At 44.8% G+C, this 26664-nt stretch overlaps 3 protein-coding genes and 1 long non-coding RNA gene across 57 annotated transcripts in view; 3 read left to right on the top strand and 1 right to left on the bottom strand.

Annotated features, from left to right (window-relative positions):
* The window catches only part of LOC117601598 (uncharacterized), a 41012-nt gene extending 33710 nt beyond the window's left edge, over positions 1-7302 (bottom strand). For 2 of the 3 annotated variants that reach the window (XR_013062300.1, XR_004580746.2), the window contains exon 1: positions 6853-7302. This is a non-coding gene — a long non-coding RNA (uncharacterized LOC117601598). Of the gene's footprint in view, positions 1-5754; positions 6402-6852 lie in introns of those variants that run through there. The other variant, XR_013062299.1, reaches the window with a different exon arrangement.
* The window catches only part of Dscam1 (Down syndrome cell adhesion molecule 1), a 50420-nt gene extending 33863 nt beyond the window's left edge, over positions 1-16557 (top strand). For 27 of the 50 annotated variants that reach the window (XM_076688840.1, XM_076688818.1, XM_076688815.1 and 24 more), the window contains exons 11-28: positions 7297-7416; positions 7498-7671; positions 7736-8032; positions 8101-8462; positions 8532-8903; positions 8975-9161; positions 9240-9527; positions 9603-9872; positions 9950-10181; positions 10257-10433; positions 10505-10671; positions 10989-11228; positions 11520-11687; positions 12232-12369; positions 13014-13204; positions 13287-13644; positions 13989-14046; positions 15191-16557. In XM_076688840.1, coding sequence (XP_076544955.1) covers positions 7297-7416; positions 7498-7671; positions 7736-8032; positions 8101-8462; positions 8532-8903; positions 8975-9161; positions 9240-9527; positions 9603-9872; positions 9950-10181; positions 10257-10433; positions 10505-10671; positions 10989-11228; positions 11520-11687; positions 12232-12369; positions 13014-13204; positions 13287-13644; positions 13989-14046; positions 15191-15275 — 3884 coding nt within the window. In that variant the 3' untranslated portion in view covers positions 15276-16557. Of the gene's footprint in view, positions 1-1904; positions 2199-2476; positions 2771-3017; positions 3309-3615; positions 3904-7296; positions 7417-7497; positions 7672-7735; positions 8033-8100; positions 8463-8531; positions 8904-8974; positions 9162-9239; positions 9528-9602; positions 9873-9949; positions 10182-10256; positions 10434-10504; positions 10672-10761; positions 10945-10988; positions 11229-11519; positions 11688-12231; positions 12370-13013; positions 13205-13286; positions 13645-13988; positions 14047-15190 lie in introns of all 50 variants that reach the window. The other 23 variants (XM_076688863.1, XM_076688858.1, XM_076688860.1 and 20 more) reach the window with 7 other exon arrangements.
* A 1756-nt stretch (positions 16558-18313) lies between these two features.
* On the top strand, positions 18314-19622 carry LOC117601597 (protein dpy-30 homolog). The gene is made up of 3 exons (XM_034318574.2): positions 18314-18441; positions 18558-18634; positions 19070-19622. The coding sequence occupies exons 1-3, from the start codon at positions 18426-18428 to the stop codon at positions 19310-19312; spliced, it is 336 nt and encodes a 111-aa protein (XP_034174465.1). The 5' UTR covers positions 18314-18425; the 3' UTR covers positions 19313-19622.
* A 346-nt stretch (positions 19623-19968) lies between these two features.
* Tmtc2 (Transmembrane O-mannosyltransferase targeting cadherins 2) overlaps positions 19969-26664 on the top strand; it is a 244380-nt gene continuing 237684 nt past the window's right edge. For all 3 annotated transcript variants that reach the window (XM_034318557.2, XM_076688867.1, XM_076688868.1), the window contains exons 1-2: positions 19969-20194; positions 26199-26589. The gene's annotated coding sequence lies outside the window, so the exon portion shown is untranslated. The remainder of the gene's footprint in view (positions 20195-26198; positions 26590-26664) is intronic.

The raw sequence follows: 26664 nt of genomic DNA, 5'->3' as shown, positions 1-26664 counted from the left end.
TTTCACACCAAGGATGAATCCTCCGTTCGTTTCGCGTCGAGTGTTAAATAGATTGTTATTATGATGACCACAGTTGCACCGGAAATCGTACCATTCGTGATCGGAGAGGGACCAACGAATTGGGGGGACACAGTGACCGCAACGTGCACGGTATTGAAAGGGGATCACCCGATCCAAATCGAGTGGGCTCTGAACGGGGAGCCGATCTCTCGCAATCATTACGATATATCGATAGTAAACACCAGCAAACGCGTCAGCGTGCTGACGATCGACGCTGTGACAGCGAGACACGCGGGGGAGTACACGTGCTCCGTCAGCAACGCAGCCGGTGGGACGAGTTATTCTGCATCTCTCGCCGTGAACGGTACACAACAACCGTCCCTTAATACTCCCTTCTAAGTCTGTTTTCTTTCTATTTCGTGCATGCTCGCGACACTTCCCTCCATCCTTCTCCCTTCTCATCCCGTTCCGTCGAAGATCAGAGGAGGTGACGCGTGTTCGTTTCATCCTATTTCTCAATCTTCGAGATCGAACGTGACACAGATTATTATAGATCCACTTTCGTTCGCCGACTCTTTCGATCGCTATTCTCGCGAGGTGAATCGTCTGTGACGTTCACGGGGTCGTGAACTCAGCTATCAAATCGAATACCGTTCAATCGATTCGCAAGTTTCTCGACGAATATTTAAACCAGTTTCGATGTGGTTATAGTTGCCCCGCATATAGGTCCATTCTCGATCAGTGACGGACCAGCTAACTCGGGAGACATGGTCTCGGCTACCTGTTCGATTATGAAAGGCGACTTTCCCGTAGAGATCGTATGGAAGTTTAACGATAGGACGATAGGTTTCAACGATCCGGACGTAACGATCACGAGGATCAATAAGCATATGAGCGCACTGAGCATCGAGTCCGTGGCAGCGAGACACGCGGGCGAGTATACGTGCGTAGCGACCAACAGAGCCGGAAACGTCAGCCACTCGACGACTCTGGCCGTGAACGGTACCTATTTATCAACAAGCACGCTCTTGCACGAGTAAAAAACGAGTTTTGCACAAGCATCGCCTAAAAAGATAACATATCCAACACTGCATTTGTCGTTTACCCGTTGACGATCCTTTATTATCTTCACCCTTTTCTCGGACACCCGTCTCTGTTCCCTTCGAAACACCTGATTTTCCCTTTAACGAAACGACGAGAGGTTTAATAGAAAGGAGTTGCTTGCGGTCGTTATCACGCGTCGCCGTATACATTTCTCTGTCCAAGTTGCACCGCAGATCTTCCCGTTCTCGTTCGGCGACGAACCGGTGAACTCGGGCGAAGCGATCTCGGCTACCTGCTCGATCCTGAAGGGTGACTTCCCGATGGACATATCCTGGGCGTTCAACAGCGTGCCGATTGATTCGAAGAGCACGGATCAGTACACCGTGACGAAGAGCAAGCGGCTGAGCGTGTTGGCGATCGATGCCGTGGCTGCCAGACACGCGGGAGAGTACACTTGCACAGCGTCGAACAAAGCTGGAGCCTCGAGCCACACGGCTACGTTAGCCGTGAACGGTAATACGCACGCATGTGTGGTTAGAGGAAACCTCGCTCGAAACCACGCTCTGGGATCTTTCCTTTTTATTCAAATCCCATACATCATCATCATCATCGTTATCCACCTGTATTCAATATTCATATACCTGTCCCGTACTATGTACACACGGGGGACGACGTATTACACTTCTAGACGAGATATCTTTCGCGAAGGAACGACTGATGAACCAGATTCGTCGATCGATTGGATTCCCTTGACGGAAAGCAATTGCATTCCTGTGGTTGTTAATTAGGTTAACGAGAAGGCTAACGGATTCCTAATTGGTCGCTTGCCGTCTGATCGATTTTCCGTGAACGGTTTTCAGTCGCGCCCCAGATCGCGCCGTTTTCGATCAGCGACGAACCCGCGAATTGGGGAGAAGCGGTTTCGGCGGTGTGCACGATCGTAAAGGGCGATCTGCCCATCGAGATGTCGTGGGCATTGAACGGAGAGCCTATCACCAGCAAGAATCACGGGGATGTCTCTATATCGAGCACCGGGAAACGGGTCAGTCTGATGACCATCGATGCCGTGAGCGCCAGACACGCCGGGGAATACACTTGTACAGCCTCGAACGCAGCCGGAGCGACGAGCTTTTCGGCTACCTTGGCCGTCAATGGTACAGATATTGCACGAGTCGGCTCCGTGAGCCGTGTCATGCGATAGATGCGAACGAAACTGCTATCAATCCCTCTTTTCACTAGCACGCGTCCGTGAAAATCTTCAGAGACTTTCCCTATCTCTCTTCCCTTCACTGAACACGGAAATTTCACTTTCCTCGGTACCCTTCTTATCTTCATTTTTCATTCGACACCACCGACTTACAGACTGACCGAAACCCCGATGATTTCGTAAATCGAACGAAAGAATTGAATAGCTCTCGGACGTTGTTTCTAGTCGCTCCACAGATCGCGCCATTCTCAATCGGCGAGGAACCGGCTAACTGGGGCGAGCAAGTCTCCGCGATCTGTAGCGTCTTGAAGGGTGATTCACCGATCGAGATACAATGGAGCTTGAAGGGGGAAGCTATCACCCGTGCCACCCATCCGGATATAAGTGTCACGAAAAACGGAAAAAAGATTTCCGTCTTGAGCATCGACTCCGTCACGGCGCGTCACGCTGGCGAATACACGTGCGTTGCGAGCAACTTGGTGGGATCCGTCAGCCGATCCGCGGTATTAGCCGTGAATGGTACTATGAAACTTCCATCGAGGCATCTAGCACCGTCTATCCCATCGAAAATTCCCGAACTCGATCCCTAAACCCTAAAATCTTCAAAGCCCTTTGTTTTATTTTCCCAACGTCGTCGGTTTAGTCTGACGCGATTTACGCTTGACGTCGGTTTACGCTTCGACGACCACGGTGATTCTCGAGATCGGCGCGTTTCCATCCGTTCTTCCAGTGACAATCTGTACATACGTGGTTGTTCGTCTGATAGTGTCTCCGCAGATCGCACCAATCTCCTTCGGCGACGAGCCCGTGAACGCTGGAGACTTGGTCTCGGTACAGTGCGTGGTGACCAAAGGCGACTCTCCTCTGGAGATCACCTGGACCTTCGATAGTCAGCCGATAAGATCGGATCGAATGGACGTGATCGTGTCAAACTCCGGGAAACGCGTGAAGCAACTGACCATCGAGTCCGTAGCTGCGAGACACGCCGGGGAGTACACCTGCGTCGCTTCAAATGCGGCTGGATCTACCTCGCACTCGGCCAAATTGGACGTCAACGGTACACGTTTCCTCGACGACACATCGACACCATGACCCCTTTTCCCGACTACCAGCTCTCTTCTCCCTTTGTTCTCTTACTCCTCCCTCACAATCTGCAATCCTCGCTCGGCGCTTTTGTTTTCTTCGTTTCTTTCAGTTGCGTTTGGTATCCTCTTTTGTTCACTTCCGCTCGTTTCGGTGATCCATCGCGCGAATTAGCTGGTGCAAGGAAGCAAAAACGGGACCAAAGACTTCTTACTGGGAAGCTGGGTGCACACGATTTCGTGTACGGTTTCGGTTCAGTTTTCTTTTTTTTCTATTTCCAGTCATTCCGAAATTATTGCCGTTTACGTTCGGCGAGAAACCGCTTAACTCGGGTCAAGTAGTAACGGTACCGTGCGCCGTGGTCGAAGGCGACCAACCCTTGAAGCTTCGCTGGACCTTAAACGGTCATGCGATATCGCCCCACTCTGGAATCTCAATCGTGGATCTCGGCGGACGGGGTGCCATACTCAGCATAGGATCAGTCCAGGCGACGCACGCTGGAACTTACACGTGTATCGCGGAAAACCTTGCCGGAAGGCACGAGCTATCGGCCGATCTGATTGTAAACGGTGCTTAAAAGAGATCTGCAATAGTTGATCTTGTATAATTCGACACGTCACGCTATCTTCCTTTTTTTTCTTTATTTGCCTTGTCCAGTTCCTTCAGAAGTAGTTCTCCTTGCTTGAGTACAATTCGGATTTCCACCCCTCTTTTTTATTCTACCCTCCTTGGTTAGATGTTTTGTTTATTTCAACGGGGAGAAATTTACGATGAACCGACGATAGCCAGGTGACCGGGACGTCCGTCTTCGTGTGAAATAAAAATTGTCCGTCTAATTTTCAACCCTTTATCTGTGCCTGACTCTAGAGTCTGTCTGTCTGTCTCTATCTCTCGGCAGTCGCTCCGCATCTGCAGCCGTTCTCGTTCGACGAGGCCAACTCCGGCGATCTGATAATCGTCCATTGCGCGGTCGTTAAGGGGGACACGCCGATTTCGCTCAAGTGGTTGTTCGAGGGACGCCATTTAGAAGTAGGCGACGGAGTGGGTATCACCGCGATGGGGGATAGAGTGTCCGCTCTGACGATCCCCGCCGTCAGGGGAGAACACGCCGGAGAGTATGCTTGCGTCGCCGATAATCCAGCCGGTCGTGCTAGGCACAGCGCCCATCTCAAAGTGAACGGTACAGAAACGAGATCATACACGTAATCATCTGATCGTGAAAGAAAACGCCACGCGGTGTATAGAGAAAGAATTTGAATAAAAAACAAAAAAAATCGGCATGATGTTTTATCCAGGCGTCAAACGCGCGTAACCCGTTAATTACCAGCGATGAATACGTTGTTGTGAGATCGGCAAACGAATTGAATCGTTCGTGTGAAACTTGGTAGCTCGAGTAGTAGTCGTGTAAGGTTTGAAACGGAGAACGAACTGCGTCTCTACTGTCTGTTGTTGATTGTTGTAATAGCATCGTACACATATTATTGAATATGTTTATTTTGGAAGTCTGCATTTGCCCGACTGTCCATCTTTCTTTCTTACATATAATTATCTTCCCGCATATCGTTTGTTTCGAAGCATCATCGTTTAGGTAGGTCGCTCGGCCGAGTGTAGTTGTTGGACCGCAGTCCCACTCTCGTTAATCCTTGGGCTACCATGATCAAAGGTAATTTGTCCGTAGTTCAGGACAAGCTAAACTTTCCCCTCTCCTTTCCCTCGTTCGATTTTCATTTTCTTGTGTTTGAAATTTTACACACGTCCCCGTGCGCATACACGCAACGTGTCTATGTCTCTGTTTCTCTCATGCTTTCTCTGTTACTGTCTCTATTTCCAAATCCTTCTCTTCGTCCTTCTCGTCGCGTCATTGTAAAACGACGATTCGCAGAGAGAGATGTAAAGGAAAGTTTCCACGCGACCCGTGATAACCGAGGATACGTAAAGTAGTAGGGTTCGAGCAAGAAAGGAGAAAGACTACCGAGAGGGAGTGATTCTCGCGAGAACCAAAGAACCAACCGATAGTCGACGATGAATACGATCAGAATGTGATTGACCAGTCTACCATGAACGGATTGGCGAAAGGATCGCAAGAGGAACGTTCACCGTGTACCTATCCGTGGATTTAGCTAGAGCCTATCATTCCAGTCTTACCACGGATTAGTCCGTTCGATTTTGGGGATCAACCGATCTATGAGGGACAAGCAGCCCAATTGGCCTGCATGGTGCTGGTGGGTGACACCCCCATCAATATTAGCTGGACGCACGAGGACCAACCTTTGTCTCAATTCATGGGATACAGCATCGGGAAACTCGGGCCACGGACGAGTCTCTTGCTGATCGAGCCGGTTACACCGGAGCACTCTGGACGTTACACGTGTATCGCTAGTAATCCGTCCGGCAGGGCGACCCACGAGGCGACATTGCGAGTTCACGGTTAGGGCCAGAATAATGGGAGCATTGAATGATGATAATGATTGAACGATGATTGAATAATACGGAATGAAAGCAACCGCGCCGGGCCCGTCAGAGTATTTGATTGCAGGCTTGATTGATGCATCTTCGTCGTTGCCGAAGCTGTCGTGTTCCCTTGGCGAAGCTTTCTGGATTTCATTTATCAGCGGAAGAGTTTTTATACACAACACACATACACAGTGCGCTGCTTTCGTCGCCGGAAACGACAATCTTGCGCGCCGTTTCTACTCTCTCTCTCTCTCTCTATTTCTCTTTATCTTTCACTCTGTCTTTTTACCATATTCTATACTCTGATAAAATTGTACATACCTCTGTTTGTCTATTTATTGTTTCTGTATATTTTTGCGTTTCTGGTTCCGCCTATGTCTTTCAGCCGAGTAACAAACGCAAAGTGACGCCCAGAGTCCACCATGTTTCTCCTTTCTCTCCTCTCAGCAAGTTGGTTCAGCTTGACCCGCATCCTATCTGTGGCTAAGTATTTCGCCTAGTTTGATTTCCCTTGTCTCGTTGTCATGCTGGTCGTCGCTGATCTCTTCGACGACACTTTTCGTTGGCTTTCCAGTTGATTTGGCCGCGACAACAGATCCAGGCACATGACAGGCTATACACATCACTTTTCGTTCTCATGCGCGACTATCATCGCGTCACATTACTCTCAATTCATACAACTAGCAGTAATCGGTGGATCATCGCGATCTCTCGGCGAGTTTCTTAGGTCCTACGATCGAGCTGTGTCTCTCGTGATCACAAAGTTCGAGTGTCGATTTGTTATTAATTACCTCACCGTACCCCCGTCGCGTTACAACGTGTCCTTGTTCCAAGATGACCGACCGACCATCCGAACACCCACCCAGAATCACCCCGTCAATCTGCACCTGATCACCTCGAAATGAATACCTATTTTTCACCGCCACCCATTACCACCCCTCTTTGCCTTTCACCACACGTCTCGCCTCGTTCATTTTTTACATGCATTCGTAGTGGTAGCCAAGATCTTTTTTAACACGCATGCCTCTCCTCTAGACTAACTAACAATTAGACAAATCACTTACTTGAACCGGTGCAGCATGATGGACCGTGCTCGAGTATCGTAGAGTACTCTTAGTTAGTGTTTCTTGCATGCGCGCTGTGAGCTCCTTCAGAGCCGCAACCGAGCCTCTTCTTCTCATCTATCTGCCTGTTGACCTTCTTTCTGTTCGTGCAGTAGTCACCCGCATAATCATTTTGAATTCCTGCATGCCCGATTTATCGCAGTGTTGTCGCAGTTGCGGGAGAGAGTCGCGTTTCGTTCAGCACGCGACGAAACTGATCGTCGTGATCTTCAGCTTCTTATCTGTCATCGAAGATCGAATGAGAAATTATACCATCGACGGGTTTCGTAAAGTTTCAAGGAAGTATGAATATTGAAGATCACGATGCGACTGACTCCCGGTTTAACTGCTGATCAGCGAATGCGCTGGAAGAACGTTTTGACTAATCTTTCTCTTCTGCAACAGTACCACCTCGCTGGATTCTGGAACCGACTGATAAGGCATTCGCTCAGGGCTCTGATGCACGCGTTGAATGCAAAGCCGACGGTTTCCCCAAGCCTCAAGTCACCTGGAAGAGAGCAGCTGGTTAGTATAATTTCATCTTAACATTTTGCAAATTTTTATATCGTATACTACAAAATATTATTTTTTTTTTTTTTATTATAGGGGATACACCGGGCGATTACACTGACTTGAAACTTAGCAACCCAGACATCAGCGTTGAGGATGGAACCCTGTCTATCAATAACATTCAAAAGACAAACGAAGGCTATTATCTTTGCGAGGCTGTCAATGGAATTGGCTCAGGACTTTCGGCTGTCATTCTCATTTCGGTTCAGGGTAAGTTATTTTTATTTAATTCTTATCTGAACAATTTTTTTATATTATTGTCTTTCAATTACAGCTCCACCACACTTTGAAATCAAACTGAAGAACCAGACTGCACGACGCGGAGAACCAGCTGTATTGCAATGCGAGGCTCAAGGCGAAAAACCCATTGGTATCTTATGGAACATGAACAACAAGAGGCTGGACCCGAAGAGCGATTCTCGTTACACCATCCGTGAGGAAATTCTGGCTAATGGAGTACTGTCTGACCTGAGCATCAAGAGAACCGAAAGAAGCGACTCTGCCTTGTTCACCTGCGTTGCCACTAATGCATTTGGAAGCGATGACACTAGCATCAACATGATTGTTCAAGGTTCGAATTAATTTCTGAACAATTTGAACACTACAATCTTCATTTTTCTATGATCATTTTTCTTGCAGAGGTTCCTGAAGTTCCATACGGCCTTAAAGTATTAGACAAATCTGGACGTTCGGTACAATTGTCCTGGGCAGCACCTTACGATGGAAACAGTCCTATCAAACGCTACATCATCGAATACAAAATCAGCAAAGGCTCTTGGGAAACCGATATCGACAGAGTACTGGTACCTGGATCCCAACAGAACGTAGCTGGAGTTTTCAACCTGAGACCCGCCACCACCTATCATCTGAGAATCGTTGCTGAGAATGAAATTGGCGCATCTGACCCATCTGATACTGTTACCATCATCACTGCCGAAGAAGCTCCAAGTGGCCCACCAACCTCCGTTCGAGTCGATGCTCTTGACCAACACACTCTTAAGGTATCGTATCTCATAGTTGATATGATTTTAAATCGAGAATTCGTAATATAAACGAATTAATTGGAATAGGTAACATGGAAACCACCCCCACGCGAAGACTGGAACGGCGAGATCCTTGGCTACTACGTTGGATACAGACTCTCCTCCTCTGACAAACCATACATGTTCGAAACCGTGGACTTCTCGAAGGAGGATGGAAAGGAACACCATTTGCAGATCATGAACTTGAAAACCTACACCCAGTACAGCGTTGTCGTTCAGGCATTTAACAAAGTTGGATCAGGACCGATGAGCGAGGAACGAAGACAACACACTGCCGAAGGAGTACCTGAACAACCACCCCATGACACAACCTGCACTACTCTTACTTCTCAGACAATCAGAGTTTCTTGGATGTCGCCACCCCTTAGCGCTGCCAATGGTGTCATCACTGGATACAAGGTTAATTAATCATTCAATTTTCAGACGAATTGAGGAGTCTGTTCAGGAAGATTTATAAGTGTGTTCTACAGGTTATTTACGGACCATCTGACACCTGGTATGACGAGAACACAAAGGACACCAAGATCACCTCTTCCAGCGAAACAATTCTCCATGGACTAAAGAAATATACCAACTACAGCATGCAAGTTCTGGCTTTCACTTCCGGTGGCGATGGCGTCAAATCTGCACCTATCCACTGCCAAACTGAACAAGATGGTAATTAGCAATTTGTAAAAAGATATTCCAGATGAATTGCAAGATGATTTATAAATTGTTTTGTGTATTATTTTACAGCCCCTGAAGCTCCGATCGCGATCAAATCTCTGGTTATGTCCGCTGAATCCATCCTCGTCTCATGGCGCCCACCAAGCCAACCCAACGGAGTCATCACTCAATATACCGTCTACACCAAGGCCGATAACGCAGAGGAACCGACAAGCCAAAAAGTACCACCGAATCAATTGACTCACGAAGCTTCTGGACTGGACAAACAACGCAGATACGACTTCTGGGTAACCGCTAGCACCAACATCGGCGAGGGAGAAGCTTCCAAGATTGTGGCTTTGGCACCAAGCGTTAGAGGTACTCTAATTTTTATTCCAAAATTGATTGTTTAATATGCAATTATCTAATATTAACGATTACGTTAATTTTCAGTACCGGCAAAGATCGCATCGTTCGACGACAAGTTCACAGCTACCTACAAAGAAGATGTAAAACTACCCTGCCTTGCTGTCGGCGTACCTGCACCGGAAGTAACATGGAAAGTACGAGGCGCCGTTCTCCAACCAAGCGACAGACTGCGACAATTGCCCGAGGGATCTCTGTTCATTAAGGAAGTTGACCGTACAGATGCTGGAGAATATTCTTGCTACGTTGAAAACTCGTTTGGCCATGATACCGTTACTCATCAACTAATTGTCCATGGTAGGTTTCATGATCCCATTCAATTCCACTTGTAGTTTCAAAGAAGGACATTATCGAAATATGGTGTCACTTCGTAGCTCCTCCTCATTCACCGCAAGTCACCCTCACTGCCACCACAACTAACTCGTTAACGATGAAACTGAGACCTCACCCCACTGACAACGCTCCCATTCATGGATACACTATTCACTACAAACCGGAATTCGGCGATTGGGAAACCGCTCAGATTAGTTCCACGGCTCAGAAGTACACTTTGGAGAATTTGTGGTGTGGCTCCAGATATCAGATCTATGTTACCGCATACAATGGGTAATGATTTGGAACATTTGACACGAGGTTAGCTCGATACAATGAAATTCATGATTATTTCATTTGGTAACTTAGAATTGGAACTGGCGATCCTTCTGACATGCTCAACACTCGTACCAAAGGCTCGAAACCGATCATCCCTGAAGCTGCAAGGTTCATCGAAGTCTCTACGAACAGCATTACCCTTCATCTGAGTGCCTGGTCCGATGGCGGTTGCCCCATGCTCTACTTCGTCGTTGAACACAAGAAGAAGTAAGAGAAAACAAGTTGAGCCCAACTCCGAAGACTGAAAATGCTAAATGTTGATTGGTTTGACACGATAGGCACCAACAGGAATGGAATCAGGTATCTAACAACGTGAAACCCGGTGGAAACTTTGTCGTTCTGGACTTGGACCCTGCTAGCTGGTATCATCTTCGCGTGACTGCTCATAACAACGCTGGTTTCGCGGTAGCCGAATACGAATTCGCCACACTGACCGTAACCGGAGGTAAGTATAAGAGGCAGTAGAAGCAACGGCGCTCGTAGCCGGTGCTAATGGTGGCCTGGATTGAATGGTCGCCATGATTTTTTGTTCCAGGCACCATTGCACCGGCCCGAGAGCTACCTGACGTGAACGGTGGTGGCAACGACGAGGATCCGATGAAAATTTTCATGGCTAACTTGAATCTGGTCGTGCCGGTGGTCGCAGCTATTCTCGTTATAATCGTTGCCGTCATCGTGATCTGTGTTCTCAGAGGAAAGGGCCATGGTAGCGATAAAGGTAATCACGAGTTTTCTTTTCTTTGTTATTGCTTCAACGTACAGGTACGATCGCACCCCCCGTAAGAAATGGCGGTAACGAGAACACCGATGTCAGACGTTATTTCCCATGGTTACCCAGCTGGCTTGACGTGAACGTGGTGGTGCCGGTCGGAGCTACGGTTGTTGTGATTATCGTAGGAATAGTGGTGATTTGTGTCGCGCTCTCCAGGAGAACTCGAGGCCCGGAACAAACACGGCTGCGAGGTATCTCATCAGCCGACGAGAAATATTACGAAGGACAATGTATAGCAATTTTTTTTTATTATTTTAACTTGCTAAGCTAATCTTTGGAAGCTTGTCAGAAGATTACTACCATAAGTGATATTTTATGGTACGTTTATGTAATCGAGTCATGTCATACTTTCTATATTTCAATCGCCTAACATCTTTCTGACAATCGATCCACGCGTTCGCCGCCCTACTTTTAAAAATCCTCTTTCGTAGGTGCAGGTGGACCATCAATACAATCAAGTATCGAACAATTGACGTTTCTAAGATCCTGAACTCATAACTACAATGTTGATTTGTTTTTAGACGACGTGGTATATCAGCAAACCGGAGTTGGCGGAGCTACCCTCGACAAACGCAGACCCGACCTTCGCGACGAGCTTGGATACATCGCACCACCGAATCGCAAGTTACCCCCTGTTCCTGGTTCCAACTATAACACCTGCGATCGCATCAAGCGAGGTACAGTTATAAGTAAGCCACAACTGCCAACAATTATGATTTCTAGCTAAATTCCAATTAATTGTCTGGATGTTGTCGCATCGGCACGATAGTGTTACCGTTCTTTCTTTTTTATTTTACGTGACACACAAATCGGATCTCGCACAAGGAACACAATTAGATATCACAATTATAAGCCAGACAACGATCTTTAAGATCGATTTGTCATTGTTCAATACACGTTATACATCCAAACACAAATTTCATTACATAGACAATCACACACGCGTTCATCATAGTCAGTGCCAATTGTTTCGTTGTTTGCCTCGCTTCAAATTGTTTTCTTTTATTATTATACGTAACCGAGATGTATGCCCTACGGATACCGGAGACATTCTCCTCCCTTATTTGCGCTTTGATCACGTTGCTGCGCGTACCAAGAGTACGAACCTCGCTACGTCTACCGACAAGCCCGTCAATCGTCAAAGAAACAATCACCCGGATATGGCCACGAGCCAAATCCGAATCCCGGTAAGCGTAAGCCAGTCGTACGACCTTTGTAGTATATGTTCGATAGGTGGAACAGGCTCGATAAGGAGCCACTCGACCTGGGATCCGAGACGACATATGTACGAAGAATTGAATCATTGCGCGCCGAACCGAAGATGTCCACCACCACCACGTATGGGCAGTGCCGAAGCTTTATCCCACAGAGGTTGGTAAACAGAAAGTAGTTCAAGACTTCTGGTTCTACTTCGTCTATCGCGAGACTACGAATACTAACCCACGGCCGGTGCAGCTGCTGGCTGGTTGCAGTCGGTCTTCGTAAGTCCTCTATCGTCCATGGTACTCACCGCGACGGTGGTAGCCATCCTCCCTCTTAATGTTGCACGTCTTCGCATGCTTGCGCTGATACCCTTTTATTTCGCAAACAGACAAACACCAGGCACTCACAGGAAACACCTCTTTAGATTCTTTTCACTTTACCGAACAGGTCAGGGCCAACTGTCCACTCGAAATTTTTTGAAACCATGTTTCTTTCCTCCGATCGTATAAAACGACCGAGTGGACATCAATGGGCCTGTACTCGCAAGACACTAATAAGCATGACATTTTCCTATGAATATTTCTTTGCGATAAGTAAGAAGAAGAAGAAAACGTAGGAATGTAACACGTAGGTACTCGACAACTTTGAAGATAGCCATGACTGCATGAGAACAATCATCTATGGAATATCCTCTCGTAATTGAGAGACAAAGAAGTCTACGATATCCTCGACCCATAGTCTTGTACAATAAATAGATTAGCTTGATTAGACCTATAACGGCAGTATCTACCCTCGGTGATCCTTTCTTGCAGGTATGGAGGATGAGATCTGCCCGTATGCTACCTTCCATCTCCTTGGATTCCGCGAAGAAATGGACCCCAGCAAGGCTATGCAGTTCCAGACTTTCCCTCACCCCGGAAACGGACACTCTGGCACCATGGGACCACCTGTTGGACATCCTACCAATGCTTCTGCCCATAGCCGTTCTGGATCCCAATCTATGGTACCGTTATTACTTTCAATATGACTAAAATTCCAATTTTAAAGTACTATAATTTTTGCAATTTCAATTCTGTGCTGTTCAGCCACGTCAAAATGGACGCTACTCCCGAGTGCCATCCCAAGGAGGCGGCAGCGGAACCCACAACGTTTTCTCCCCCGAATACGACGACCCAGCAAACTGTGCACCGGAAGAAGATCAATATGGCTCTCAATACGGACAATATGGCGCTCCTTATGATCACTACGGATCTCGCGGCTCAGTTGGTCGTCGCAGCGTAGGATCGGCCCGCAATATCCCTGTTTCCGGATCACCCGAACCACCACCACCCCCACCAAGGAACCACGACCAGAACAACTCGAGCTTCAACGACAGCAAGGAGAGCAACGAGATCAGCGAGGCAGAATGCGATCGCGACCAACTTGTGAACCGCAACTACGGCGGTCAGTACAAAGAACCGTAATCGAATAGGGGATGAAGAGATCGAATCACCAGGGCGAATCGATACACGAACGAATTCGATCGACAAAACCATTCTTACGGTCAAGTCGATCGATCATCTTCGTTTCGCCCCGTATATTCGCCGTTTTCGTCTCCTGTCGTTGCTCGTTCTTACACAGTAGACGAATATAGGCATGCCGAGCGAGTCACGAGGCACAAGAATGAAGGGGACTCGCTGCGGAGTCTGTGTATCCTAATCGTTATTAGCCTCAACGATTTTGCATGCTACGTGTCGTCGTAGTAGTTTACCGTTGTGTCAATCGTGCCGTGTGTTTTTCTATTTCAGTGAATGCTCGCGGCAAGGACGGCATGACCACCGAGGAGATGCGTAAACTCATAGAGAGGTCAGTAGAGATCGAGTGAGTTTGGTTAAAACGGTGCAACCGATTCAATCGTCACCGTCTCATGCCGCTGTGTCTCGAGCGATTTCTTGACTCGAGAATTGTCATTGACTTTCTCGAATAGTAGATAAATTGGCCCGAGTTTTCTCAACCCCAAATTAGTCGCTTCGATTTCTCGTCCTAACTGTACGAAAGTCATTCATTCTCGACTCTACGCATTCTTTGCTAGACCTGCTCTCTACTACGCGTTAATTACTTTTTCATAGAACAATTGGTACCAACGTAGTTTCCATCGGAGTGTTTCATGGGCGTTCCAAAAAAAAAAAAAAGAAAAAGTATCATAGTGGCGATCGAGTGCACGGTGGTTTTCGCTAAAAGAACTCTAGCGCAATCCTTCTTGACAATCTATTTTTAACGTATCTCTGACTTTTTTCTTGTTTCATGGCTCTTTACGCAGGAAGCCGTAAGTTCGTTAAGACAATTAAACAATAATTACAATGCAGGTTGCATTCTTGTAACGATAATCGCGTTAGAACGTGATTTTCGAAAGGCTTTAGAACGTTGCGTTTAAATTTGTTCCTTAGCTAGTTTTGTTTTGTGGCCAAGAGAATAGGTCAGTCAATGCTTCGACAGCGTCGCTTTCATACCAACGACAATCAGATCTCTACCTGGGTCGAAAAAAAAAAAAAAAAACAAAATGACGCTTTTAATAATGTCAACGTGTGTTTGCATGCGATCATGGTGACAACTGTCGCTCATGATACTTGTGTAGTTAACGCTAATCCTTTTTTTTGTTCACTAGCTGATGCCAAAAGGTATATCGATACCGATTTATTTGTTTCCGCTACAGCTGTCGCTCCTGTTGTTGCTACAGATACGCTGCCATTGCTGCTGGTGCTACTAACATTAACCGCCGCTATTAAATAATTTATCATCGTATTTAAGTAACGCAGAAATTCATTGTCTCACTAATGTGTCCTCGATTCGCAGTCATTGCATGCATTCCGCGAGTTGTTTCAATCGCTATCCATTAGATGCGTTGTAGCAATCATTCGTTCATCGAGCATACTGTTATAGAATCGCTGGAGCAGCCAGGGAAGTACGAAGTACGAGGACGAGGATTAAAATTGCAAATTAATTGTTACAGAAACGAAGCCCCCGGCCGGCAAACCGGCACCGGCCACGGCGGTCACGGGGGACTCCTCACACCCTACGATACTGTGGCAGTGTAACCTGTAAATCATCTTCCGTGGTCTTCCGTCTCTCTCGTCGATTGCGGCCGAATAAGACTCGAGAGAAGCGGAAAGAGTGCACACGCTAACTCTTCCCCCGGTGCTGTCGTCGGTCCAATTTGCAACGATTAATCATTAGAAAAATCACCATCGTCGCGAGTAGATAGATTCGGTCCATCTCACACGGTGTACTCTTCGTTGAACTCGAACAACAATCCTACGCATCGTCGACGATACGCTTGTCTTTTTGAAAAGAAAAAAGAAAAGAAAAGAAATGATAGAGGACCCTCTTCTTCGTCTTCGACCATATCGTTTTTCTCTCCATTTTCTTACGGCCTTTCTATCTTTCGATCTCGTGTTTTTCTTCGATGTTCGATCGCTCACTCGTTCTTGCTCAATTACCAAGGCCAGGATTACGAAACTGCCAAATTCATTGACTGCCGTTCCAGACGAAGAGGAAACTTTTCTGTTGTCAGGCAAAATGTCGTCGTCGTCGTCGTCGTCGTCGTCGTTGCGTACGGTAGAATGAAACGAACGACGTTAACGAGGGTCCCGTTTGAAAAGCGAACACACCCGGCATGTTCGTGTGGACGTTGAGAAACGCGACAGGAAATCCGGCCCGCGACGCGTGCTCTCGGCGACGGTAAATTTTTCACGGGGGGTCTTTTGGCGAGATGTATCCTAGGTTACAATTGTCGCTTCCAATTGTCGCGCCCACGAGTCACGGGAAGTACACACGAGATACATTAGTTACTCGCTTTTTAAGTCATGGTTGTGCCACACTGCCCTACCCGGCAGGCATATGATATTATACATACATACATACATACACATATTAATGATACTATACATATATACGATTTATAATTTCGTAACGAAGGTTGTGTCCCCACCCCTCACCTGTCCACCCCGTTATTTTGGTGATCGATGATCTTGGAGTCTCGACGTCGCGGAGAGCAATTTCTAAGGAGCACTGTTTTGCGACAGTGTCGCAGAGAGTGCGTCGTCGTTGTTGTCGTCGTGTTTTAGCAGTAGTCTGACGACGAGTCGTATCGATGCCGTGGTGACGTTTAATCAGAAACAATTTAGAACCAACGAAATTTTGACGAGAACACCGATTGACCGATCCGTAGGAAGAACAACGCGGCACGTTTTATCGCAGAGACACACGATTTCAGCCGACCACATCTCATTCGATATTTCATACGTTAGAAGAAAAAGCAAAAAAAAAAAAGATGAACAGGAATAATTACGAATGTAATCACACACACACACACACACACGAACACACCACGCTCGCTGTCGATTTTTAATCGTCCTATATGATATTTAGTCCGCAATACACACGTACATAAACACACATTATACATATATTCGCAAGCTAATCTCGATCAATTATGAACGTACATACGTGAATTTAACGATAATGCGACGATGATATTATACGTGTAAGCAATTCGAGCAACAAGTACCGATTTAAACGTAAGTAGGATATAAGATGGACGGATGGTCGCGAGGAGCGCCGTTTCCTCTTTCGTTGAACGATGACGGATCGAGCGTAGGAAATATATCAAAATTCTCACTTCAGGTTTAATAGATACGCTTTTAGTATTTGAATTAGAAAAGAAAGGCAAAATTGAGATATCTTTTGGACGTTTAAATCTACAGCTCGACGAGTCTGCCTCGAAACGGTTGCGGCGCGTAACTCATAGTTCGTTTTTATTACAACACTATTTAGATATACGGAAATATATAAATATATAAATAAAAAGGTATATATATATATTGACGTTCATATACAATACGTTGTAAGTAGATATGTCTAGGTGTCGCATTTATTTGCTGAGGCGATGCACGAGTGGTACACCAGTTGAGAGTTCACGGTCGAAGAATACCTCGTTGTAGACGATGAGGTAGTGCCGGGTTACTTTGACCGTGAAACACAAATCTCTCTTTTTTTTTATCTTCTTCCTAATCACCCTTTTGTATCGCTGGCTGCGACTCCGCTCGCCGACGCACTTTTTACTCATCGATGTGATTTTAAAGGCTGCGCAAAGTCTCGTGTCTCGTGTATGTGTTACGATCGCGCTCTACCACATTAAATGTAGCCATATCCAAGTCACCTTTTAACAATGTATATCACGTTTTACTCACGTAACGCTCGCGGAGCTTTTCGCTTTGAAGCTTTGAAACTTAACGCGATGAAAGAGAATTCGACGAAATATTTAACTTATTCCAATATTAACCGTGCGATCGATTTCGCGTGCGCCTCTGCTCGCACGTGAGCGTCGATATTTAAAGTAAGAAAAAGCAACAAAAAAATAAAAAAATAAAAAAAAAAACGTGATGTCCGCGAATTGTCGCGTAACTTTCATTTTACTATCGATTGGCAACACGTTCGTTCGTCGTTATGGTTTGTGTGATCGATCTGGTATCGTTTCTCTCTTCGCAAGGTTTTAATGTTATTTTTCGAACGATGCTGTGAAACGGTCGGTAACACCGTCCGGGTTATACCTATAATATTATGCTTTGTTCCATGGAAAATACTTGATGTTAGTTTCGTGCAACAACGGGGCGGTTCTTCGAGCTTCTTCGGCGGGGCGCGTATCGTTTAAATCTGTTTTCGTTTGCAAGCAGACTCGGGACATTTCGTAATTAGTAACTCCTGTGTTGCGCTCAGTGCTCGCCTTTAAATTGGCTGTAACTTTGCATTCTCGTACAACGATACTCGTATTTCTCCGCGTTCGTAGGGACTCGAGGATCCGCTTGCAGTACACCGTTTCCTCAGTACCACTATTTTATGTTTTTGTACCAAAGTCATAGCGTCTAACTTTACGTTAAATAAATAAAACCAAAAAAAAACACAATTATTTGTTTATGATTTTAGACTCCTAATGTACCATACCGTTTTATCTCAAATATTCTGTCAGGTTAACTACTTGGTCGTATTAAAATAACTTTAAATATCTGTTAATGCATAATCTATAATATTACGAAAGCAACGCGTTGAAAATTCACAAATACAAATGTTTTTTCAAAGTTTTCATTACGATGTCGCGATCAACTCTACTCCTATAGTACGTGGTAACATTTGAATAGTGTTTGTGAGGTGATAAGTTGTAGTAGTTGGTAGCATCATTTGTTCGCACGATGGCGTCCGGCGGTGGTACGTACCGTTTATTTTGCTTTTTATCATTTAATAAGTAAAGTTAAGCGATACCTTTTAAACAAGGTTTCGTTATGATAACGATGTTGATCGATTTATTATTCTTGTGACGCCAGAAAATACGACAGAAGAAAGAACCGAGCCATCAGCTCCGGCACAACCCCTCACCAATGTTGTGAGTGAAACAGCGCACGTAAGTTAGATAACCTATAAATGTAGGCGTAACCTGTTACGCTAACCATTTACTTTTGTTTTGCTATTAATTTGCTGTGATTTCAATTTTATGATATCAATTGCAAAATCCTACAGTATAAACCGTAACCTTTCGTGAACGATATTTTGAATAGTTTGTTAAATTGAAAAATTTCAATATTTCCCGCCAATCTGATGACAGCTGTTATGCTAAAATTTAAAGTTTTATTTGTAATTACATCGTACGAATGTATGGTTTATCTGATTATCCTACTGCTTCTCTTGATTTCTGTTCTACTTACAAATACTTTTATGCTTCTTAGACCTATTATTTTTGTATCTTTCATAAAGCATGTAAACAACAGAGATGTCTGTTTGTTTTCATCAAAATGAAATTAATATTGATGATAATGTGGTATGAAATTTCTTGTTACAGAGGATACTAGCAATGAATAAGGATTCTGATCTATCTGGTGTACCGCCAAAGAAATCTCGAGTTGAAGTACAATCTCTACCAACGAGACAATACTTGGATCAAACCGTAGTTCCAATTTTGTTACAAGCACTGTCAACCCTAGCTAAGGAAAGACCTGCTGACCCTATTAGCTTTTTAGCAGGATATTTGTTAAGGAACAAGAGCCAATACGATAATGGTGAATCTCCACCAACTAGTCAATGAACTGCCTATCAATTTCTAAGTTGATGAATTGTTTATAAACATTTACTGACTTTTTATAGACACTTATTGATATAGGGAAATATTTAAATTGGACAAGGCGCATTTGTGTAATTTCAAATTAAATAAAATATGTATTAGCTTTTTTATCATGCGATAGTTATTTGAGTGATTTTCAATGTCAGTAACTGAAGTTACCATTTAATAACCTCTATACAATTAATTTCCGTTTTCCATTCAATGCTTATGTCAATACTTCAAATTTGTACAGGTTAACCATGTTACAAAGACATTAAATATTTTCAATAGTTCATACCTGAACGAATTTCTTTCTCTCCCAGATCATGGAACCCTGAGCACAATTATATCCTGGCACAGTTTCTTATCCGTGTTTTCACATCTTCATGAAAAACGAGAAGGATCGTTATCACTGGTTCAATAAATCGTAAAGTCACCTCTGTTCGTGTCGACTTTAATTGGAACGGCGATTTAATTGGATCCAATTGAATGTAATTGGCCAACGAATTGTCACAATATGTATTTTACACTCCGATAAATTCACTGATTTACAGGCACACAACTTCCGAATTCGCACTTTGAATTTATTCCGACGCGGAAAGACTACGTTAGTCGTGTAGCGTTTGCGCGAGTTTCCGGTATTTGACCGGAAACAGGTTCGGGTACTGATTTGTCGAGCGTGGTGCGTCACGTGACCAGCTTAACGGCGCGGCGTCGGTAGTTCGTAACAGTTTCGAAGAAGGAAAATTCGTGCACAATCAAGATAACACGGTGGCATTGTACAAAAGAACGACGAGGAGATATCAGGGTAATTTCATAGAGAACAATTCGTGCGGCAGCTTCATCGTACCAAGTCCAATTAACGAGGTGAGTCCCATTCTTGTCTCCTCTATATCACGTTGTCTCTTGACACCATTATAACCGTACATTTCCCGCAAACTTTTATCTTCTTAGTTATTACGCCGCGTCTTATAGATAGGATTTTTAAAAGCAGCTTCCTTTTAATGTATATTAAGGGAAATTAGTCTTTGTGCATACTATTATCGCACGTAGAATCGCAAATCGAAGCTGACTTGTGATACTCATAAGACTTTTCTTGTTATACATTCAACATACAATTTCGTGATCGCCATCACCACGTGTTACTGTTAGCGCTCTCTATACGTTCAAAGAACAAGTACCAAGTAAACCGAGGGATGTAGTTAATGGGTAAACCGTGTCACGGCTTTCGTCGTGCGCGTACAATCTGCAGATTCACGCTCGTACGACCACACGATATACAGTGCCTCGGTTCAATTGGCACGCATATTGGAATTCTATTAGCGAGATTACCGACAGTAATTGCTCGGTTTCGCGCAATATCGCACCGCTCGTCTGTGCCCGGCCAGGCCAACAGGCTAGCGAGCGTCAAACACGGATTAAACGCGCGTCTTGATTCGTGGTCGAGGCAAGACGGGGTAGGTACATTACGTTGTCGGTTGTACCGGTGTTGTAGCGTAGTTGCAACCAGGGCCCAGGAATCGTGTCGGAATATGCACGGCTACATTAGCCGGAACGGAAGCCCGTCAAAGGATCGAGAGACGTTCGACTGAAATTACTCGAGGGTCGTTTCGGGTGGGCGTCGGTTTCGCGCCGTTCCTCTCGGAAAATCTAATCGAAAGTTCCTACGAGCTAGGAAATGAAAGTTGAACAGAGGTTAGAGTAGGGTGAAAAGAAAAACGAAGAGAAGGTACACCATGAAAGTAACGTGTTTCGTTTGAGAAAGAAACTGAACTTATAAGTTCTCGAAGGGATTTCGAAGGGTGGTAAACGCGTGAACGAAAGATTTTTCGAAATTCTTGTCCTTCAACTGACTTTGAATTATATAAAATTTTTTGCCATAACTGAAAACTCTACCACGAGATTTTTTTTTTTCATCTCTCTTTGCTTGTTCGTGGTGGAGTCGAGGGAAAAAACGCTTACCGGGCAGATTCACGCGAGAGCTAAAGCCCTCCTTTCTCTCGTATTTTTTGCCATGCTAAAATTCTATCTGATACCCGGAAAGTTTTTTCGCATTCCTTTTCCCTCTCACTCTCTTGCTTTCTCTGTTGTAATTTTTCCTTTCATTTTTTTTTTCATTATTCTTGTTTCATTCCGTCCGTAAAAGATGATACACGGAGCGCGCAGTCTGAAACAATGTAACGGTGGTCGAAGTTTCGCTTCAGTTACGCTTATTAAACGTAATATCTGTTCCGAAAGTAGCGAGGCACGTTTGTAATATAAAATCGTTAATTAAATATCGAAACGTTTGCAGCTGCAAATTAAAAGCTCGCCCGCGCGTTCTCTCCCTCTTGATGACGGGAGAGCATATTCAGCTCGAAAATGAAATTCGTAATTCGGTCACGTTGCAGTCGGACGTTTTAATCAGCCTGACGGAACGCTTGAAATCCGTGAAGGAACGGCTCTTTCTTCTATCGTTTCACCCCTTTACCTCCCCACCAACAGCCACTCTTCTCCTCCTTTCTGAATTATCTTGCGGTTCTTTGCTCGCGGGGACACAGATTTTCATTTCAGATCTGGCTCTGGTACAGTGCAGAGGAGAAAATAGAAGTCGCTTCCCGTTGATTTCAATCTGTTTGACGGTACTCTGCTCGGTCTTTCTCGCTTCTCGTAGCGGCGTCGCGATGCTCGAGGCCGGCCGCATCGCGACGCTACCCCGAAGACAACGAGACAAGATCCGCGACGCAGGCATCCGTTATCGTACCACGGCATCTTGTCCCCGACTATTCGATGATGTTCACCCTTCTTTTTCCCTCCTTCAATTCTAATACCGTCGTCCAACATCGCGATGACGTTTCCCTCTGTTAGAACATTGACGAGCAATTACGCGAAACTTTGTCGATTCTTCTTCGGTTGACTCTGGTATACAGGGTGGACTACTAACTTTGATCATCTTAATTATCTCCGTTATTTTTAGAGATACGAAAGAAGTTTATTTACGAAAGTTTTATGGTATCAAGGGGACCGTAACGTAGCGGTAATAATTTTGTTTGTAGGTGGACCGACTGTGGAGATTTTAAGATCAATCGTATTTTTTAAGTGGAATTGCGTTTTCTTATGTAGATTATAAAACTAACAAAGATAATTTAAACTTTCGTATCTCTATAAAATAGCGGATGTAATAAGGAGGATGAAATTTAGTGGTTCACCCTGGATAGGTATCTGAAATTCCATCGATTCGTTCTCTGTGAACAACAGCTTGTTTTTCGCTACCCGTTCTTCGTACATCGAGCATAGAAGAAACAACAACGATCTGGTGCCATCGGGCTGTCGTTTATTAAGGCTTCGTAAAGCCAGAATACTCTTGAACTCTGTACGTCGAGTTTGCAAGAATTCCAGAGTAATTCTGGAAAGGGAAAAACTTTGCCTTGATTGGACAGCGATGAAACACAAACACGATCGTCGTAGTCGTCGTCTTACGAACATTCCATTTATCTCCGCGTCGAACGATTAGTTAGAATACACGCAACAGACTCAATTTCATAATGGTGTTTACTTTCGCTTTGCGAACGCAGAATACGTTATACGTTTAAGGGAAACAAGTTTGTGCGCGTGCATCAAACTGCAGACAATATTCTAGAGTCAAGTTGATGAATGTTTACGGTAAACATAGCAACTTGCTACGCGACTCAATCTCGTTACCACTTTTCCCGATCGTTTCTACGTTCTTAAGCTATCTCGATGCCGATGGGTTGTATCCACGAGTGGATGAGACTCCGTAAGGGTGTCATCCCCTTTCTTAAAACTTTCTATCGATACTATCTTCGATAAGCTTTGCTAGCCTAGCAGATTATCGAGAAAAAGGAGATGTCGAGCAAAATTTCTTCCGCTCGTTTTGCCCTTAACGTTTTGCTACATTAACCCTCGTGCCGATAACTAAAATATTCACGATAGTTTTATAAACAGAGACTATATTCTTAGGGTTGACGTAAGGGTTAAGAGTTTATTTTCTTTGCGCGACTCGTTGCGACGAGCTAGAAGACGATACCGATATCGATATTGTGTAAGAGCTTCGATATTATCAGCGAACATTTTGCGCGAACCAGTATATTCCCCTGGAAGGGGTTTAATGCACAAATCCACTCCCTCGGGTTTCAGTTTTCGATCGCAGCTGGACGTCGGTCGAATCGACTCGGTTTCCTCCGCTCCGCCATCCCTTCATCTTCTCACCCCGGTGCCAGCAGGTAGGCGTCTCTCGGAAATCGCTTAATCCTCCGGCTGGTCGAAAGCCCTTCGCCCGGTATTACGGTAAACGTTGATTTGTGGTCGCGGCAGCGACATTATTTATAATTTGTGGGTATTAATAGCTGACTCACGCGTGCGTACCTAGGGGGTATATAACGGTCGGCAGCCTTTCTGTTTTCATCTATCTCACCTATCGTCGATAAATTTCCTCCTCGTTCGCGGATCTAGTAGTTCAACTTTCGCTTTATTTTCGTGATCGTCTCTGTTCCATTTTTTAATTATGACTAGATCATTAGGGATCGAGCGAAGAAAGGGTTGAAAGTGAGTAACTAGGAGAGCTTTATGAAAGTTCCGAACGGTGGAATACGTTATTTCTCGAGGACTGTTATTTCACGGTGATATCCAGCAACTGTGTATAGAAGAGGCGCCGAGATAACGGAATCAGATAGTAGCCGTGCCATCTCTTACCGCGGAATAATACCTTATGGGAATATAACTCACTCTGGCCAAACCGATATTTTTGCGGGAGAATCACGCACGTAGATCCCTACGTTCGACCTCTTCCTATGCTGACAGCCAACGTCTGCCAGTCGGTAATGGCTTATTCTCGAAATCGTCGACCGGGGTGTAATAAACTGTTCGGAGACTACCAATCAACCTATAAAGCTTCGTTTCTGCTGCTGGCGGAAAGATATTGTACGGGTGCGGACGTCACGAACCCGGTTTCTCACCGCGATCGAACTCTTTTATATCCTATTTCCTTTGTGGATCTTTTCGAATACCTACAGCAATAATTAAAAAATTTGTTTGAGCTCCGTTTTTATAATTTGTCCAGAAAATCTGAATTTAACGGGATTTTATACTGCTATGATATGTTCACTGGGAAAATGAAATCCTTTCAACGTGTCCGATTTCAATGTAAAACTTTAATAAAGGCATTGCTACGGTATTTGAGGAACTGAAACTATTACTCACTTCCAGGGCCATTAATTCCCACGTAAAGCTTTGTGAAATAATACAAAGATTACCAAGCTTCTGATTACTAATATTAATTATTTTAAAACACGGAACAAACAACGGGATTAACTTTTCGTTACATCTGTTTCGTATTTCAACACGGTGACACCAGCGTTATTCATTCTGCTAAATAAATTTTTCCATTTCTGTTGCTGCGCAAACAGAAGAGAAATAAAGAGTTGTTCATAGTATTCGAAAGAACCGGATGATTCATCTTTATCGTACCGTTTAAAGCAAGACGATCATTCTCCCTCTTCTTTAACGATCTCATCGTTCTTGGGAACACGTGCAACACGATAATTGTTTAGCGAGTAATCATCAGGAACGTTCGTGTAAATGGGATTTGCGCGAGGAATATGGGAGAAATGGAGGAACGGAGGGAAATTCTGCGACGACACACACCTACCTACACACGACGAACCGGGAGGAATTGTTAGGAAGAGGATCGAAGATGTTTACTGGATTCGGCTGCGGTCTACGGTGAATCAGGCCGCGAATTGGAATTCTCCACCTAATAAATCACCGTTGTATATCTGCGTACACCAGGCGCACCCTCCTCTGTCCCTCTTCCTGGCATCCCCATTCGACGGTATAGAAGCGTCAGCTCAACAGGGCACGGTCTCTCGCCAGGAAAGCGAACATTGTTTCGCGCGTGACCGTAGAACCGATTACGGTGGAACGATCGAGTAGATAACGAAACACGCTTGCCACGAACGAGACAACTTGGCCAGAGATCTAGAAGCGGTTGGATCGATACCACGGATCGATAGTTTGCTGGGAAATCAAATAGAATCGCGAGGGTGTGTGCAGCAGGTACGATGGTTATCGACCCACCGCCGTTTATTCGCGGCTTAGATTCTCATTGATAAACAAGAGTCGATCGAATGGCAGTGTCGGGCTATTACGAGAATAAGGTCAATCTGCTTTTTTCTACGCTCTTATTCTTTTATTGTTTTTTTTTTTTTCACAGTATAAAGGGAATGATTGCCACCTTTCGTACATAATGTCACACTATTTAAGCTTCGTGTAGAATATGCTTCTGTTGCGTGGTCTCTCTCTTATAATAACCATAAAATTTTTTTTCGAAGGCTATAATATTCTACGATACGAAATAGAGTAAACTACGAACATTTAACATAGGTTGATAAGCAAAATACCGAGAACAGTATGGGGGGATACCAATATTCCCTTACATGCTATAAAACCGTTAAGAATATGTAAGCTCGTTCATTTCGACGAAACGAGCTAGCCAGTATTCAAGTTCGGGCTTTAATATCGCTGAGAGCAGGTCCGCGTTGACAAAAAGGCTAGAGAGTTTTTATTAAAACTCGTTCACCCTCTCTGTTTCGTTCTCGCTACCCTCTTGCGCATTGATTTTCAATGTAATTTCGCAAATTTATGGGCCATTTGCATCGGTCCACGGACACGGTACCGATACGATCGCGTTTAATAATTTTCTGTTTTTTCCATCTTCTCTCTCCCTTTTCCAACTTCACCCTCTCGAACCTCATTTTCTATTTTTTTTTTCTTATTCTTTTTGCTCTTTTCATTTCATCCGACGAAATGGATTTCGTTCCATCGGATGTTACCGTTGCGAAATAGCTAACCGGTTATCTTTTTCCTGTTTCAGAACATTTTTCAAGGCCTATCCAGCCGCAGTATCGCATTTCGGATACGTCGCGAGAACGCTATAAACCAGCGAACGAAACGATCGCCCCTGTTTCTCGTTTCTTTGTCACCCTTCTCTTTTGCCACCACCCTTACAACCGTCACCACCGCCACGACACGAACGAACCTTGTTGCCGACATTCGGATTCGCCATTAAACATGGCCGTGGCTTATCTTAATGGACATCTAGCTGCTTCCTTGGATCCTGCGACGCGATACACCGGCAATCTTTTGCGACGAGCAACGTCCCTTCATCCTGGATAATCGATGACCAACGAGGACGTTTTCACGACGAGTTGCTGGATCAATCGGACTTTCCTGATCGCTTCCACGGTTCCCAGTGATCATCCATGGTGAGTTCTTGCCAGCAAATACATATTTCATAAATCGCTTACACGCATCAACGTAGCGCCACGTATATACGTTTC

Source organism: Osmia lignaria, chromosome 6, assembly GCF_051020975.1.
Source record: "Osmia lignaria lignaria isolate PbOS001 chromosome 6, iyOsmLign1, whole genome shotgun sequence".
In the NCBI taxonomy this organism is placed as follows: domain Eukaryota; kingdom Metazoa; phylum Arthropoda; class Insecta; order Hymenoptera; family Megachilidae; genus Osmia; species Osmia lignaria.
This window is presented reverse-complemented; position numbering and strand designations above follow the sequence as displayed.